At 51.5% G+C, this 19,231-nt stretch overlaps 1 protein-coding gene across 1 annotated transcript; it reads right to left on the reverse strand.

The window, feature by feature from the left end:
- Positions 1-13,802: 13,802 nt before the first annotated feature.
- On the reverse strand, positions 13,803-18,835 carry FOXI3 (forkhead box I3). Its single transcript, XM_085642647.1, has 2 exons — positions 18,233-18,835; positions 13,803-16,311 (listed from the first exon to the last, which is right to left on the reverse strand). The coding sequence occupies exons 1-2, from the start codon at positions 18,819-18,821 to the stop codon at positions 15,782-15,784; spliced, it is 1,119 nt and encodes a 372-aa protein (XP_085498773.1). The 5' UTR covers positions 18,822-18,835; the 3' UTR covers positions 13,803-15,781.
- Between the last annotated feature and the right edge of the window lie 396 nt (positions 18,836-19,231).

The following is a 19,231-nucleotide window of genomic DNA, read 5'->3' on the forward strand; positions in this document are numbered from 1 at the left end:
GCGCTAGAAAGCGTTTTTTAAGACAGATATTTCTGTTCGCTGCTGCGGGGGAATGTCTGCTGGTGCGCGCAAACAGTATATATATATATATATATATACACACACACATATCGTCACACAACTCACTACATATTTAACGGTACGTAGGTCTATGTATACATGCGTGATAACTATATGTGCATCCGTACAAATAGATGGGCGACATAAATAGGTCAATGCATATATTCATAAATACACTTCCGTACATAGCATGGACGTAGCTACCCGCTTAGCATAATTAGAAAGCAACCTATATTTACCTATCATAGATGTATGCATGCGTGCACTAATAAGATAGGTATTGGGCTGACATATACATACAACTGCACATTAATGGGTACATAGATACATTCACCTACACACCTAAACGCATAACAGATGGATATAGAGACACACAGCTTCCCTCCTATGTAAAACATAGGTTGTGCGGTACAGTGCTGCACACATTAAAGGGACCTAGATGCGTGGATACAAACACACCTTGCAAATCTGACATAGATGACTCAGTGAGGCCACGGATTCACCAGTGCACCTATGACAGGTGCACATGTTCACACGCGTGTGCCCGCTCCGTGGGCTGGGTTACCTGTTGTATCTGGGGGTTTCCCCCGAAGTGACAGCAGGTCTCCGCCCCATCCCATCACACACACCCCCTGGTGCCTCCCCCCCCCCCCGCCCCTCGCGCCCCACAGCCGCCGGTGCACGGGCTCCTCGGGGCTCAGACAGTCTGGGGGCCGCCAGGCCATCAATGGCCTCTAATGGCGGCACTTAAGACCCCCCTTTTGTCATTATAAGGCCCCCTCATTAGGGACTCATCAGCGACGCCCAGGTCATCAGGCGCTGAAGGCGTCAGGGGATGCGGCTAATTAAAGGTGAGAGCGCTCATTACAAAGGCCATGGGGGCGGTCATTTAGGGGAGAGCTCCCCAGGGGTGGGGGAGCCTGAGACCCCGACCCTTTGTAAGGCTCTCTCGCCCGCCTCGGCATGTCTCATTCCGCCGCATGTGTCAGCGGCGGGCGAGGAGCAGGGCAGAAATTGCGGGTTCCCCCTCCGTTCCCGCCCTCACACCGGTTTAAAGCCACTCCACCCCTCCCACATGGAGCGGAGATATTGTAATTGCATTAATATAGCGCTTACTACCCTTGACGAGGCGTCGAAGCGCTTTTCAGCGAGTAGCACGCTATTCCAGAACCCAAAAAGGATTATTGGTGAGTTAGTATACAGAAATATGACATTTATTTGAACGGTGCATATGTGAGTGCTACTTATCTGGTGGCAATACATACAAATAAACGCATACATGATCTCTGGCAACAATGGTTAATAATTCATATTTCATACAATTTATCTCATGCCAACGCATATTGTTAAAAGCGCAATTTTTCATTTTCTCCCCTCTAGTTCAGAACATTTAGACAATCGCAACACGTATGCCATTTAATCGCAGCGAATTATAAGGTAAGTAATAAAGCGGCAGGAACGTTGACCCTTGCCTAATCAATACTTAAAGATAATAAATTAATTAAATAGGGCACTGTAAAATATTGCTATTAGCCAGGCTACAATAAATATGGAATCTAGTAACGCATAAATACACTGTAGAAGAAAAGCGGGTTGTTTATTACAATTTACACTGTTTATCTGATGAGCAAGTATTATTGTATTGATAAGGACAAAATACAGTAATATTATTATATACACGGAAGAGGTAATCGTTGCATGTACTTGTGTTTATTAGTTCGTCTCCGGCCCGGCCGGCAAACAGACGCAAAGAAAAACAAACAAAGCAATTCTTTATTTGTCTTATCACGACACATAACTAAGCGCACCGAAGGACACCGGTGGCACGTGGCGCTGCGGTTAGTCGCATAAAGTAAACAAACAGTCAATAAACTGCCAGACAGTGAGGCGTATTTCGCTTTTAATTGCCTGCTGCAGTGGCCGTGGCAAAAATGGCTTTCTTTCTACCTGCCTTGGCATGCGAAATCAATCCATCTGGCAGCCACATTTGGTATAAGGCCATGCTCAATCAATCAATCAATCAGTACATTTATAGAGCGCACTACTCACCCGCGAGGGTTTCAAGGCGCTGCGGGGGGGTGGGTTGTTGCTGCTACTGCTCGAACAGCCAGGTCTTGAGGTGTCTCCTGAAGGTGAGAAGGTCTTGGGTCAGTCGGTGGTGGGTGGGGAGGGAGTTCCAGGTCTTGGCGGCGAGGTAGGAGAAGGATCTGCCGCCTGTCGTTGTTCTTCTTGTGCGTGGTACGGTGGCGAGGACGAGGCTGGCTGAGCGGAGTTGGCGAGTCGGAGCGTGGCAGGGGATGTCTAGGATGAGGCGTGCGGAGGCATTCTGTATGCGTTGCAGTCTTTTCCGTAGCTTGGCCGTTGTCCCTGCATAGAGTGTGTTGCCATAGTCGAGCCGGCTTGTGACGAGGACTTGGTTGACAGTCCTTCTTGTTTCCGTGGGAATCCATTTGAAGATCTTTCGTAGCATGCGGAGGGTGTTGAAGCAGGAGGAGGAGATGGCGTTGACTTGCTTGGTCATAGTGAGCGATGAGTCCAGGATGAACCCTAGGTTGCGTGAGTGGTCGGTGGGTGTCGGTGCTGTGCCCAGGGCGGCGGGCCACCAGGAGTCGTTCCAGGCGGAGGGGGATGGTCCAAGGATGAGGACCTCCGTCTTGTCTGTGTTCAGTTTCAGGCGGCTGATCTTCATCCATTCGGCGACGGCCCTCATTCCTTCTTGGAAGTTGGATTTGGCGGTGACTGGGTCTCTGGTCAGGGAGAGGATCAGCTGGGTGTGGTCGGCGTAGGAGATGATGTTGAGGTCGTGTGCGCGGACAATGTCGGCGAGGGGGCTCATGTAGATGTTGAAGAGCGTCGGGCTGAGTGATGAGCCTTGGGGTACGCCGCAGATGATCTTGGTGGCCTCTGAGTGGAACGGGGGTAGGCGGACTCTCTGGGTTCTGTCGGTGAGGAAGGAGGAGATCCAGTCCAAGGCCTTTCCCTGGATCCCTGTGTTTTGGAGACGTGTTTTTAGGGTGCAGTGGCAGACCGTGTCGAAGGCAGCTGAGAGGTCTAGGAGGATGAGGGCTGCGGTTTCTCCGTTGTCGAGCAAGGTTCTGATGTCATCGTTGGTGGCGATGAGAGCGGTCTCAGTGCTGTGGTTGCTGCGGAAGCCAGACTGGGATGGGTCGAGGGAGCCGTTGGTTTCGAGGAAGTTGGTCAGTTGCTTGTTGACTGCTTTCTCGGTGACCTTCGCCGGGAAGGGGAGCAGGGAGATGGGCCGGACATTCTTGAGGTCCTTGGGGTCTGCTGTCGGCTTCTTAAGGAGGGCGTTGATTTCAGCGTGTTTCCAACTCTTGCGGAGGAAGAAGGCCGTGAGGGAGTCGCAGAGGTCCTGTGAGGGGGGGATGTCGTTGGAGTTGGAGCTTGGGTTGGAGAGTTTCTTCACGATGCTGAAGAGCTCCTTGCTGATGGGTGCGTTGTTGTCTATGCGCTCTCTGAAAGCCGTTCTCTTGGCGATGAGGATGAGCTGGTGGTGTTTGCGTGTGGCGGTCTTAAGGGCCTCGAGGTTTTCCGCAGTCCGTTCTTGGCGCCAGACTTTCTCTAGAGTTCGGCGGGTTTTTTTGGAGTCCTTGAGGTCTGTGGTGAACCAGGTGGTTCTCCTGCTGTTGTGCTTGTCCGGAGGGTTCTTGATAGGGGTGAGGGTGTTGGCGCAGTGACTGATCCACTGTGTGAGGTTTCGGGCGGCGGTGTTGGTGTCCGAGGCGTTGGCTGGGGGTCCCTGGGTGAGGGCAGCGGTCAGCTGGTCAGTGGTGACTTTGCTCCAGCATCTTCGGGGGATCTGCGGCGGTTGGATGTGTGCGGTGAGTTTCTTGTAGGAGAAGTGGATGCATCGGTGGTCGGTCCAGTGGAGAGTGGTGGTGTGGCTGACCGTGACGTTGGTGCTGGCGGAGAAGATGGGGTTCAGCGTGTGGCCTGCGTGGTGGGTCGGGGTGTTCACTAGTTGCTTCAGTCCGAAGTTGGAGAGGTTATCGAGCAGGGTGGTGGTGTTGTTGTCGTTGTTGTTCTCCAGGTGGAAGTTCAGGTCCCCCAGGAGGATGTAGTCTGCGGTGGCAAGGGCGTGCGTGCTGACAAAGTCAGCAATGGATTCGTTGAATTGTGGGCGTGGACCCGGTGGTCTGTAGATGAGTGTTCCTCTGAGGGTGGTCTTGGGGTCGGTGTGGATCTGGAAGTGTTGGTGCTCGGCGGTGCTGAGAGTTTCTTCGGTGCTGGACGTGACTCTGAGGGTGTTCCTGTGGACGATGGAGATTCCTCCTCCGGCCTTGTTGGTACGGTCCCTCCGGATGATTTTGTAGCCGTCCGGGATGGCAATGGCTCAAACTTAAACCTCTGACAACAATTTATTTTATTACATTTTTCGGGGCTATCAGTTGTTTGGACCAGTCTGCCTCTGGCCGGGCCTCCTAGCGCTACTGGCTGGACGCTGTGACTTTCCATTGCATCGCATACCGGAGAAAGATCCTGGCGAGGGCTCACTAGTAGACCGACGCTGTTGTTTTTTAGGTCTCGCTGAGTCAACACGCATGCGCTGCTCAGAGAGACTTTAGTAGATGAGTTTTCAAAGTGCTGCTGGCTGGCGACAAGCTTGCGTTCACGTGAGCGTGCACGCGCGAACCGCCAGCCTGCAGCGCAGCATATTTTATAGTACTCATCTGGAGAACTGTGTGTAGTTCTAGATGGCACACCTGGGGCATCATGACCAGTCCTGTGAAATACATCTCCAGAACGATAAAGAGAGACTGGAGGCCGACAATAAAAGCAAGAAAACCATAAGACCATTAAAGAGGCATTCATACGCCAAAAGGAAATAAATAAGACAGGAAAATACAATGCTTGCAAGCAAAGGCGTCAGAGAATAACATAGGACACTATGAGGCTCTGTGATGTGCAGATGTAACAGCACTAAAGGTCCGCATGGTTATGACACGAACACGATTCAGAATGATTCAGACAATAAAGAGGAAGAATAAAGTCGTAAACTACTTTTGGTATACTTATCAAGTGAAGGCAGGAAACGGGAAGACTTTATGGGGCACCTTACTCTTCTCGTCTACGCACTGTGCTACACCCATTTCACTTCCCCTCTCTTTAAACATTACCTCGCCGCTCCAGTGACAACGCCCATTACCTTCTAGTCCACCCACACTGCTTGAGATACCGCTCACTTCTCATGCCCTCTTGTACTGCAGCTCCATTCTCGTCTTTCCTCTCCACTCCTCATTCTAATGCCTTCATGAGTCCCCCCACCTATTACGTAATCAACTCAGTGCTAACCCTTTACATGTCCCTTTCCTGAATGCTGCCACCTCGCCCATGCACCCTCGCCTCACCCTGATTATATACGCCTCCACTGCAGCCCTCTAACCAAGTGCTGTACAATGTTATGAACCCAATGTTGTTCACCCACCCTGATGCCCCTCCAGCCAGTGCAGACCACAAGCAGCTCCGTGCCACGTTTTCCCCCTCCACCTGGACTGCACCCATGGTGTTCCGCTCCCTCAAACGCACACACACACAACAACACATACACACACAACCACACACACAACCACACACACAACCACAACCACATTCACAACCACACACACAACCAACCACACAACCACACACACACACAACCACACACACACAACCACATTCACAACCACACACACAACCACACAACCGCAACCACACCCACAACCACACAAAACCACACACACAACCGCACCCAACCACACCCACACACAAAACCACAACCACACACACAAAGGGAGGAGACAACTGCAGCAGGACCTTCGGCTCGATCAGGACAGCAGAACTACCGGAAAAGGAACCCCTCGGCATGACCTGGGCAGCAAGAAGTTGTCACTGGAGACATCGTGATCCTGTGAACAATAGTGTCATCAGTGATCTAATCCAAACTGTAAACTGTGACAAATAACATCCCTATATATTGCAGTACCACAAAACAGCACCATGCATTTGCATAGCCAATAGGTCTCGCCTTTGGGACCTTATAAGTGTGTTGCCATGCAACAGTTGTTGTTGCACCGAGGATATTGTGCTGCATAACTAAATACTTATAAGGTCCCAAAAGCGAGACCTATTGGCTATGCCAATGCTTGTTTATACTTGTCTGTGCGTGACAATAAACTGTAGCCCGACGTGAGTTGGCACCCGCAGTGCGTGACACCCATCATCATACCTGGCAGAGCAGACACTCGAACCCCCTCGCGAGAAATGCTCTGAAAGTGAACACTCCGGGAGTCAGGGTCAAGCAATGTGGACACACAGCTGATAGGTTCTGCGGTGTGAACCCGTCTCTCTTCCACAAAGGAGAGCCACATTGTCCCCCAAATGTTCTGAAATATTCACTCGAGCCGCCTTCAGACACACTAGTCGCAATGTGAGTTAGCAGCTGCCAGCAGTGTTCCCACAACTGCCATTCCAACCCTCTGACCACCCACACCCACCCCCCTACCCTCCCCCCCCCCCCCACCGCCCCCTTCAGCCCAGGGCACCCAGAGATCCTCTATCTACCAGACAACAATAGGGCGCTCCCTGTCTAAGCCTAAAATGGGGGTCTTGGAACAGGAGCTGAGTCCGGACGTAGGTGGGCGTGCAGGTGACCCGAGGGCACAGATCCCGCACGCGCGCACTATGGACCTGAGCTATGGACAGCTACCGCATGCACAGGGCCCCGCCCATCACACGGGGTCTGCCCTGCTCATATCCGCCGCCAAATACGTGGCTTCTACAACTTATGTACACCACGGGCCTGTCAAACACACACTCTCGTGCTCCCCTTGGGGGAGCGTGCAAGATCACAACTGCTACCCACTGGTCTGCACTGCTCACATCTACCAACAATGTGCACGCATCAACAACGGGCGTGTATGGGGAAAACACACTCGTGCACAACGATGGGGAGCGTGCAAGAGTAGCATCTGTTACCCACAGGGTCTGCACTGATCACATCTGCCACACATACCCGGGACTCCAGGGCTACTTTATTTACTGCACGTGTACACGACGGGCCTGTATGGGGACACACACGCGTGCACCCCGATGGGGAGCGTGCCTGAGCCACAACTGCTACCCACTGGTCTGCACTGCTCACATCTACCAACAATATGCACGCATAAACAACGGGCGTGTATGGGGAAAACACACTCGTGCACCCCGATGGGGAGCGTGCAAGAGTAGCGTCTATTACCCAGAGGGTCTGCACTGATCACATCTACCACACATACCCGGGACTCCAGGGCTACTTTATCTACTGCACGTGTACACGACGGGCCTGTATGGGGACACACGCGTGCACTAGGTCACATCTACCACGCAAACATGCGGCTTCTATAACTTTGTGTACTGCACGCATACAGAACGGATCTGTAAAGCACATTCCCGCGCACCCCTAGAGGAGCCTGTAAGAGTCACCCCACGGGGACAGGGCTGCTCACACCTACCACGAAAGACACAGCTCCTGTGACTTTGTTACTGCAGGCATACACGACGGGCCTGTATAGTGCACACACTCGTGCGCCCCGCTGCTCACATCTACCACGCCTACACAAGCCCCCCAGGGTTTACTTACTGCACGAGTACACAACGGGCCTGTAAAACACACACACTCTCGTGCACCCTGCGTGGGAGTGTGCAAGAGTCACATCCAGGACGCCAACACAGATCACCCAGGGTTTATTTACTACATGGCAGACCTGTAAGGGCAGTGGCAGGGCGTTAAGTGGGATGAAAAAACTGGCGGGGTCTCTCAAAGTGGCGAGACCAATGTAATTAAGGGCGTGGCTTAAAAACACATAAGCTAAAAATCTGTGCTTAGCATAGTGTGCCGCCCGACTTGTATTATGCTGCCGGTTTCTGTCATTGCATCCAGATGTGATACAACAAGTACATCATACCTACAAGGCAGGACTATTGGCTTTGTCAATGGCTGTTAGTTTCATAAGATAAATAAGCAGCAACTATGGCTTGTATATAGTATTGAAAAAGTTTCCACTTACATGCCCTGGTGACACCACGACAATGTTGCTGCTCCTGGGTTTCAAAAAGAAAAAGGAAATCCAGAGAGACAATGAATATCTTTAAAGGATTTCCCTTCCCCTAGGACGCTCACCTGGCATGAGGTCATGCCATAACTTCTCCACTAGTGAGAAGTGAGCAGTGTGAGCAGCGCACATCGATGTGCCTGCTGTCACTGCAGTCCGGAAAAAAACGGACCGCCTGTGCCAGGGCACAAAACAGAACCCGAAAGAGACCCGTTTCGAGGCCTCCTTTAAAAAACCTGCCGGTGCTCAGCACCGGTGAGACCCGGCCCACTTAAAGCCCTTAGGGGCGCACACAATCTCGTGTACCCCGCCTAGGAGTGTGCAAGAACCGCGGGCCACAGGGAATGCGCCTGTCACATCTACCACGCATAGACATGTACACAGGGCGCCCGGGGTTTACTTACTGCACCGTACACGATGGGTCTGTGGGTGTACACGCCCTCGTGCACCCTATGGGGGCGTGCAAGAGTCACAACTCGTACCCACAGGGTCTGCACTGCTCACATCTGCCACGCACACACAGGGCACACAGGGTATGTTTACTGCGGGCGCACCCACTTGTGCACCCCGACGGTGGACACCGCGCAAACTGAAACTTGCACAGGTGAGCGTGCAAGGCTCCTGGTTGCCGCACACCCCATCCATACCACGCATACAGGTAATTTGGACACATACCTGACGGCCCTGCATGAGCCACAGGCACCACGGGCACCCGATGGGCCTGTAGGACACAAAATGGCGCGAGCATAATGCACGGAATTCAGTCCCTCCCGAAGGCGCGTGGACCTCTTTCTATAAGGACACACCTGTTCATCCATAGCAGTTGCACCTGCCACATGTATCACATGCACGGGTACTAGTAGGACTGTCGGAAGCGTTGTTTGTGCAGGCACTCGTGTGTCTGTGCATCATTGTGGTCTGTTGTTTGTGCAGGCACGTGTGAGTCCGTGCATCATGGCGGTATGTTGTTTGTGCAGGCACGTGTGTGTCCGTGCATCATGGCGGTATGTTCTTTGTGCAGGCACGTGTGTGTCCGTGCATCATTGCGGTCTGTTGTTTGTTGTGCAGGCACTCGTGTGTCCGTGCATCACTGCGGTCTGTTGTTTGTGCAGGCACTCGTGTGTCTGTGCATCATTGCGGTCTGTTGTTTGTGCAGGCACTCGTGTATCATTGTGGTCTGTTGTTTGTGCAGGCACGTGTGAGTCCGTGCATCATGGCGGTATGTTGTTTGTGCAGGCACGTGTGTGTCCGTGCATCATGGCGGTATGTTCTTTGTGCAGGCACGTGTGTGTCCGTGCATCATTGCGGTCTGTTGTTTGTTGTGCAGGCACTCGTGTGTCCGTGCATCACTGCGGTCTGTTGTTTGTGCAGGCACTCGTGTGTCTGTGCATCATTGCGGTCTGTTGTTTGTGCAGGCACTCGTGTGTCTGTGCATCATTGCGGTCTGTTGTTTGTGCAGGCACTCGTGTGTCCGTGCATCATTGCGGTCTGTTGTTTGTGCAGGCACTCGTGTATCATTGTGGTCTGTTGTTTGTGCAGGCACGTGTGTGTCAGTGCACCATTGCGTCTGTTGCTGGAGCATCGCTCGGGGACGGCTTGTATAAAACCGTGGAAGTCGATGAACCTGGGAGGAAGGAGGCTGGTCCTGACCGCAAACCCAAGCTTCCCCAAGTGTTATGTGTGGGTCCTTCCGTACGGGACACGGTGGACGCCGGGGCGACCCCAAGTTGCCGTTCGAGGGGTGCAGGCGCTCAAACACAAACTGTTCATGCGGTTGTCTCTTCAATACTTCCAGAAGTTGACTGGCGCATTGACTATGTACGATGTTTGGTACCATGTCGATGCTATCCTTAAAAGACATATAGTTTCAATTTCTGAGCACAATTGTGCATGCGATACTGCCCTGCAGGTGTATCGCCTGAAACAGATGTGTTGTTGGTCCAGGGTTTCCCCTTCCAGACCCACGGCCTCTCGGTGCGCGCCGTAGAGCTGAGACTCGCGGCGCAGGAGCGGCCCATTCATGCGTGTGAGCTCACGCTTACACCAGGACGGGGCACATCAAACCAACACAGAGCAGACTGTGGTGGGGGCTCGAGCCCATGCCTCCATCTTCCGATAGTCACGCTCTGCCGTGACTGCCCCCTCCGGGTCACCTTCTGCGAGGACCATCGACTTCAGATTTGGCCAGGAACACCCACGAAAGTGGCACACCCCAGTGGTGTTCAAGTATTGCACTGCACACCTAACGCTCATTAAAACACCACCTCCTGTATGGATAGCCCCCACTGGGCTCCACAGCCGAGATCACGACATATTTGATGGACTATTCCAATTCAATGGAAAGGGCGAGGGCTAGTCCATAGTATAGTTGAAAAGACCCACGACGTCCACCTCTACACTTCGACCAGGGATCACATCTCGACAAGGTCCAAGAAGGTTGTATCAGTAAAACACACTCACCAGCTACAATCTAAGTATTTGTATCGCCCGAACAGTTTCAGAAACCTATAGTGCACAGGGACTTACACCAGGGAGCTTTGAACACAACGCGCCACATCCGCCTCCAGTTAACCCAGAGGTCAGGGGGGAAATGACGTTACCACTAGCGTCTTTCTAGGTCCGAAGAAAGCCTCTAGGCGCTTATACAACGGCGCAGAGCTGCACAAAACACACGTATCAATGAAACGTACACAGAAACAATTAAGTGCAAATGCCAGAATTTTTGTTTTCATTTTCGATTTTTTCTAAACGCTGTAAGGTAACAACTTTATAACAAGTCGTTGGAATTTAGAGATTAAAGTGTGAATTTCAAGTGAGTGTAATAGTGGGCGATGGGCAAGTTAAGGGCTAATCGATAAATAAAGGTAAAAATGAAAGTTCATAAAATGCCAATTCACTTAAATAATGAAATCAAAATTTTAAAGATGAATGGAATTTACCAATCGGCGGAAACCAATTTATGAAATGTTTTATTTACAAAATCATTTTATACTGGGTACACAATTTTTAAATACGTGATTATTAATCGTTTTCAACTGCTTATGTTTTTCCTGAAAATGTCGTTAAATCTGTATTTCAATTGATTTGTTTTGCCACTATAATGACGACATGGATTTTCGATGATGTGGGTTTTTCCGAAAAGTGCTTTTAACATTTTAATTTTCTATGACTTTACATGCTACCGTTATTGTGGCTACTCGGGCGAGCTTGTGAACGGGGCCAGACTGATGTCCCCGCGGAAGAGATGTTTCTGCAGCCAATGGGAGCTGGCTGTGCGGGGCACTGGCTCGTGCATCCAGCCGTTCATGCTTCTGAAGTTGAAGTGTTCTTTCTGTGCTGCTGAAGAGGTACTTTTTAAAGAGGCCGCTCGCTGCTCCTGCAAACAGACTGTGGTATTCATCTGCCTGCAGTAGGAGAGTGCCCGTCTATACATCGATAATATCAATTATTTACATTGTTTGAAACTTTTAGCCAAGCCTCTCTTTGAACCCTAAAAATTCACGTTATTTTTCTGAGTTTACTTTACAGCTTTTGAGTAGACAGAGACAAATCACTTAATCTCCCTGTGCCTACCAAAAAATGAATGTATCCTTGTGTAACGTAACTGGTGCTCCCGTAATACCCCGGGGTCAAGTTCACGCTATTTAATCCTGAAAAAAAGACAAGTTCCATGATAGAACTGGCCATGTCAACGTCCCTGTACACACGATGTTCATAAATCGAATATTGGATGCAATATACACCTTTTGAAACTGGTCTGTAGGATTTTCCTTCCGGGTTGGTACTTCCGCTTTGAACTATGCATACTACTCGGATTACACTCGTCCATGATCGGGGGTCGAGTATAGAACCCTAGCGCCCACTACACACTGAATTGTTTCTAGGACTATGAGTAACACATCCGCCACACGGGCAATGAGAAAATGTTACCTCCTTTCTTGACAGCGTCGGAAATATAGCGGTACAAAAGGGGGTGGTGATGGACGGAGCATCAGAACCAATCAAACACTCACCCCCAGTCAACAGATCTGGGTTTGATCCATCACCGTTCTTTAGTTGGCAGGGTATGCTCAGACTGAGTCCCTTGCTCACTTTGCCACTGGATTCAAGCAAGCCTGGCTGAAGACGGCTGAGATGCCAGAAACCGGTCCTAGGAAGCTTGTTTCCGGCTGGACTGTTCCCATGAGGCACAGGGTCAGACTGATTTGCATATGGCCATGTCTGAACTGGGGTGGCAGAGTGGGCTAAAGAACGGTGATGGATCAAACCCAGATCTGTTGACTGGGTGCGAGTGTTTGGTTCTGATGCTCCTCCATCACCACCCCCTTTTGTACACCGTCGGAAGTATACACTTGGAAGGGCTTAACTGGGACAGCATGAAAATGGACATGGAGACAGTCTCAGTGGCCTGTTCACAAAATGGCGGATACAGGCAGTGCCGTGGTCCGTCCGGGTGACAACAGAGCAAAGTAAACACATACATGAGGGGTGAGACAACATGGGGACTGTGCGTCTTTAAACCTCACTATCAATCCTAGCTCCCAACGGGGGTGAATGCCTATGATCCTTGGCAAGTCACTTCACCTCTCTCTGCTTCTTGTAACCAAAAGCTGCCGTGCAGAGAGACAAGCTAAACTCCAGAAGTAAGATCCGCAAATAGACTCACTTACATAAACGTGATAAACATTTCTTGCTTTATAATGAATGTGTTCTGTTCAGAATATTGCAATGATACAACGCCTCTGCTATCGGACGGGCACGTGTGCCCTGGTGAAATGAGGGGTGTCATGGTGAAATGAGGGGGGCTTGATGTGATGGTTTATGAGAGTCATTGCTTTTGCTCACATTCTATTCCCTAAAACACAGGAGGTATGAGGCGAGATCTGTCAGGCGCCATTTGCCAAAGAAAGACAGACTGGTGCGCTTTGATAAATCCAGATTGTTGTTAAATTAGAAACTAAGGTGCCACGAAGCCTGTGAAGCAGGCACGAAGCCCTGCAATTACACAGAGCCCCGACATGAAACGAGCCGAGTCACTATTGTGGGATTAGGCCCGAGCTAAGTGACTTCCGCCAGCCTTTCATGTCTGATATCACACACCGCGCCCTTCTCCGGCGTGGCGCTGGCACCTCAGTGCCACGGTCTGCGCTGGCTCGGGGTGTTTGATGTTTGCTGCGTGATCCCTGAAAGGGCACCTGGAACACTGGCACGGTGTTTACAGCGGAGTAGGTGCCTGCCTGCCAACCTCACAGCCCTGATATAGCGCCTAGCGACCGCATCCTAAGGAATGGGATGCCAGTGGTGGCTCACTGGTATAAAGACACTTCACAAAAAGGTGTTTGCAACTCCCAAGGCTGATGCCAGATCAATGCTGCAGCCGCTAGTCTGGAATAGCCAATGCACACATTTGAATATTAGTGGGAGAGACTCTCCCTTTCACCTTTTAAGGATGATGAAAGGAGTAACATACAGAGGTGGATCTCTTAATATCCTCAATTAAAGCCATAAACTGTTCGATCATAAGCTGGGTCCTGTGGCATTTACTTGAAACCAACTGTGACAGCCAGGACTAAGCACAGAACTCTAGAAATGGGGTTGATGCAATATTTTCAAGTCACATTTCAATGAACAAAGAAAAAGAAAAAGTAGCATATAATATCGAATATTTATTCCAAAATATACGAAGCATTCACAGTTCTGTCCAGCTTTAAACTTTTACAGCACCATTGAAGATGGGCCACGTATCCAAATTTTCATAAATAACAATAGCTTCGAGGACATAATTTAGAAAAGTACAAAAACGAAGTAAGAAAAATATATGTACAGGGTGTCGCAAGGACTACAAACAAATATACAAAAATAGGCATGGGGTCCCTGGCCCCGATTAAAATATACAAGTCACAAATTCAAGTCTTTGGCGTGCTTTGATTTTGACAAAATAAATAAGCAGGAATTGATCGATCTGGCGGCAGATTTTGTGTTCCAGGCACTTCATCTGAATCCCCGTCGTCGCACTTGTAAACAGGTCCCAAGGTCGCAGCTGGGCTCCAGCCAGGCTTGAAATGAACGCAGCGCTCGTTCCTGTCAGAGTCTGGGCGGGTGTCATGGCCGCCCTGCTTCTTGATGCGCATTTGGGGTCTAGGTCTTTTAGGAGAGACTGCCATATAACTAATGTATGTATTATAGCTCCTTGAAGTCCTTCGCGAGCACAGGTGGGAACGGAGGGTTCTTCTGGCAGATGAAGGCCCGGGATAGGCTGTTTTAGCCTCCAGTGCAGCGCGTGTGCTTTGGGGGGTGTGGTCTGTAGTGTCAGATGAGAGGAACTGAATGGTTTGTTCCTGCCCCAGGACTCGTCGTCGCACCACAGGATGAAGACCGGGAGCTGTGGGTCCCTTTGGCCTGCCTCTGTCCCTGTTCCAAGGTGGCCAAATGTCCGTTTTTTCTCGCTCTCTTTGAGGTCCATCTAAATACGCCTGGGGGTGTAAGGTACTCTTTGGCACGGTTTTTGGCGGTCAGCCCCAGCACGCATCCGCACTCCAGGAGGGCGGGCTGCCCCCCCTCTCCTTCTGCAGTCTACGGGCCTAATCTAACAATAGAGTGAAGCGTCGAGGCCGCAACCGGACTGGACACTCCCTCAGCTGCTGCCCTCCCCGTCTTGGGGACCCTTCACTCGTTCCCTCTCCCCTTGTGTACTCCTTCCCTCAGTGAGTGCCGCTCATCGTGAGTGCTCTCCGTTCCCTGTCGCGATAATCGACAATGTATCAGAACCATTGCTCTGCCTGGCTAAAGCCTCATAGACTGGGGACCCACCAGCGTGTACAACGCGGCGACACTGAGGCTGATGGAGTGTGTGATTGCCCCCACCCTGTCATTCGGGGTTGGAGTGATATATTAGCCCCGCCCTACTGTCTGGGTTTCAGGAGCCCTCCCCGGCCATCGCTCAGTAGTCGTCAAGCTATGCTCCCCCTGCGTCTTTGACCTCTCTTGGGCTGGTATCCCAAGTGTGCGGTGTCTTCCTTCTCCCCGCGACCCCAGTCCTGCCACCCCCCTCCATGAACCACAGTCCTCTATGTGCCCTCAGTCGCCAACGGTCTACCATCCCTCGGTGCCCCCTTAACCTCTCTTGGTATGTTATCCACGTGTGCAGTCAGTACCTGGACTGCCCTTTAATCTGTGCCCAGCCTGTCAAATGTCTGCCATGTACCCTCAGGGATGCATCAGCCGATCTACCAGTCTCTCGAGGCCTGCATCATACATGTGAACTACAGCCCTTCCTGTGCCCTCGTCGCCATCGGTCTACCCTCCCCTCGTGTCCGTAACCTCTCATGGGCGGTTATCGCATTTGCGCAATCAGTGCCTAGTGGCTGCTTTCTACCCTGTGCCCAGCCTGTCTATGACTGCCTTGTACCCTCAGGGTCGCACCCACCGATCTCCCAGTCTCTCGAGTCCTGCATCATACATGTGAACTACAGCCCTCCCTGTGCCCTCGTCGCCATTGGTCTATCCTCCCCCGTGTCCGTAACCTCTCATGGGATGTCTCCCCAGAGTACCACCAGTCTCCAAGGGGCTGCCCTGCCTCACGTGCCCAAGTCTCTCAGGGGTCTTCACCCCGTCTGTCCTCAGCGTGAGCCTCAGACCTCGGTGCCCTCCCGCGGGTAGATGAGGCTGTTGACACTGAAGCTGTTGTAGAAGTGTCCACTGTACTGGTTGGATTGGTTGGCGCTAGAGAAGGAGCTATAATAAGAAGGAGCACGGCTGAGGTGCAGGCCGCTGTCCTGCATCTCGGGCTCCTGCGGGGGGCTGGCCGAGAAGCCCCCTAGTCCTGAAATGTTCCTTTGGGACAGTTCGTTCACGAGCCCCAGGCCAGGCCTGCTGGCCGGGCCCATGGAGGCCACGCTGCTGAAGAAGCTGTTGAGGCACGGGGTGGAGGAGAGGGTCTGGGGGGAGGCGCTCTTCCTTCCCTCCGAGGGGGGCTCCAACTCCGGGGAGGAGGAGGGCGCCATGGGCGGACTGTCCACGGCCTTCAAAGAGCGCACCTCGTCCTCCACCTTGACGCTGACGCCGACGTTGGCCTCTGACCTCCTCTTCCGCTTCCGGCGGAAGTTACCGTTGTCGAACATCTTCTCACAGTTGGGATCCAATGTCCAGTAGTTTCCTTTCCCTGGAGGAAATAAAGAATGCAGATTTTAGGCGGGGATTTAGGAAAAGGCAGAATAAACCAGTAGAGGACCGGCGTGTCAATGGTCCCAGTGCAAGAAAGGACAAGGCTCCATGGCTTCAGCTTTAATTATAAAATACAATAATAATCATGGCTCAGGGGGGGCTCACAGATTGCACCTAACGCACCAATTAAAGCTACTCTCCTGGGATAAGCACGAGGACAGATGCTTCCTTTCATACTCACACTTTCTATTAGGAAGGCATGCGGAAACCAATGGGGCAATTTTAACTTTCACATATAATATTTATTTGCTAAAAAATCGGTAATCTCCCACCTAGACCCGAGAGTGCATATACACTTTCTAAAAACCACCCCCAAGACCATGGGTTGTAATGGGCCTAAGAAACTCTACACATCAGAACAGTTGGGGTGTACTCCCGGAGAGGGTGCGTACCTTAAAATCAAATGCACGCTTACATTGAATCTGGGCAGGATGACGGAAGCTCGACAGTCTGAGGTGAAAATCACACATTTACCTCAGACCTAAGTCTGCCTTACTCCTGCCCCTGAAGGCTGTTAAACTGGCCAGTATTTGGCGTCTGCTGTCAACGCAGCCCTTTTATGTCTGTCATATACAAATGGTGACTATCAAATATTAATATGACACCTTCACCATACATTGCGTCATATAGCTTGTCATGATTTCAACCCACCATCAGCCGGGATTTAAGTACGGTGTCGGATCGGCAGCTGGGGAGATATTGTCTAGCTTTTTGTAGATTCTTAAGCTGTGTTTGGAAAAATGCGGACTTCCTCACTTGGCAATGTGTGGCCCGTGCCGTGATTGCTGTATGTCGCACGTATTCGACCATATTGTAAAACTAAGCACTGTCTCTACAAGAAATAGCCCGGTTCAAAACGCCCTACTAATTATTGCTTTCTGTATCTTATGCCACTATATAAAACAACGCGTGCCCAAGAGAGTCATGATGCCCGATCATTCCTACCAATGGCCCAAAGGTTTTACATGGTTTTGTGACGAATGTCTCAAACCAGTTTGTACAAAATGCAAATATTGCTGCTTCCGTAATCTTAAAAGGGGCGCGCAGTCACCCGAATTCCACTGTCACACATAAAAGTGACGTAAAACATTTCGGGTAATGTAATGTAAGTTGGTTCTTATAAAGCGCGGGCTGTCACTCCGCGAGGCGCATCCTGGCGCTGGGTAAAGAAATTATCTTTCGTAAATGTACATTCTGCTCTGAAACACTGTATCCCATACCTGACTTTTGAAGGGGTTGGCAATATCTTAATGTGAGCACAGTTTTTATAGAGAGTTTACTGCACAACACGAAATGTGGATTTTGCGGCCCTACCAATAACCCCATAGAGAACGGGCACATTGTCCCACTGATTATCGCAAATCCATTAAGGATGCTTAGGTCTGATTTTAATAAAAGCGAACGGTTCTACTACTCTCAACATGCAGCGAAAGTGCTGCATACAGCTTCAGTGCCAAACAGTTGTTTACACCGGTGTAGCGCTGCACGGTGTTGGCAATAAGCGCTAGACGCAAACACCCTTGCTATAAAAACAGTCTTAAAAACCATAGTATACTAAACTTTCTCAGACAATCATAAAGTTATCATTAAAAGTAGTGTTTTTTTATCTACCATGAAAAGTGCATTACAAGATCATGTTAGTAAGGAGTATTACTTCCGTAGTTCAGGCTAAAGACAGAAGTAATTCACATCTACTAACAGAACATGTTGTATGATCGCAGACTTATGCACACAGGCCTTTGCGTATTACTTCAGCGAGTGTGCAGCTCGCGGAGTTATTTACAGTCGTTATTTTACAATTATTCCAGAAAGAGCGCCCACCAAAAGACCTCAGGGCGCTCCACGGCCGCAGCACTCACCTGGATCGTCCTCGTCCCGAGGCACTTTCTTGAAGCAGTCGTTGAGGGACAAGTTGTGGCGGATGGAGTTCTGCCAGCCGGCCTTGCTCTTCTTGTAGAAGGGGAAGTTGTCGGCCACGTACTGGTAGATCTGCGCCAGGGTGAGCTTGCGCTCCGGCGCGCTCTGGATGGCCATGGCGATGAGCGCCGAGTACGAGTAGGGCGGCCGCACCAGCTTGAGCAGCTCCTCCTGGGAGGCCAGCGAGAGCCAGCCCAACTCGGGCCCGCCGAAGGTGCCACCCTGCGAGCCGGGCAGCAGCTGTCGCTGCGAGCTATAGGAGGGCGGCCCCCCGTAGGCGCCCGGGCCGCCCCCGGGCAGGTAGGCAGAGGCGGCGCCGCTGGCCCCGCCGCCGTTCAGCCACAGGTAGGGGTTCGCGGATCCGCCGTACTCCGCGAAGCCGTAGTTGGCGCCGCGCTGCGCGGAGTGCAGGCCCTGCTGGTGGTACATGCTGAAGCTGTCGCAATAGACGGCCATGTCGGGCGCTTCCGGGGCGCTCTTGAAGTGCTGCTGGCTGCTGGTGTGGTGTCCCTGTAGGTGCATGGAGTTCATACTCTCCCACGGACGGCCCATGCACGCTGGTGTCAGGGGCAGGAGCCGGCCTGCCCCCTTTATACCTCATTAGCTGCCAGGGGCTGGGGGTGTGCCCGCTGCCCGTGGGAGGGACTCCCCGCCGAGGAGGGCTGTCCGGACAGCGCACCCCAGAGAGGCGCCAGGGAGAACAATCCCCCTTTCTCATTCATGGGCCCTGATCGGTGTCTGCCTTTAGGAGGGGGAGGCTGGGCCCGGGGTGTTAAAAGAGACTCCGCGGCCCCAGACCTGCTGCATGCATAATGGGGCAGTTAGTGGCCCCGGGCCCCCTCCCTCCATACATGTACCGAGCTCCATCCCCACTGAAAGGAAACATTTACAGGCGATGCTGTTAATGACCCACCCCTGCAGGAGCCCTTACACATGCTTGA

This window comes from Triturus cristatus, chromosome 2_2 (assembly GCF_964204655.1).
Source record: "Triturus cristatus chromosome 2_2, aTriCri1.1, whole genome shotgun sequence".
NCBI classification, from domain to species: Eukaryota; Metazoa; Chordata; class Amphibia; order Caudata; family Salamandridae; genus Triturus; species Triturus cristatus.

Bases quoted from the DNA above. Each gene is read 5' to 3' on its own strand.
- FOXI3 (XM_085642647.1), bottom strand. From the start codon at position 18,821: ATGAACTCCATGCACCTACAGGGACACCACACCAGCAGCCAGCAGCAC. The intron at 16,312-18,232 runs GTGAGTGCTGCG...TATTTCCTCCAG, and splicing joins TCGGGACGAGGACGATCCAG to GGAAAGGAAACTACTGGACA.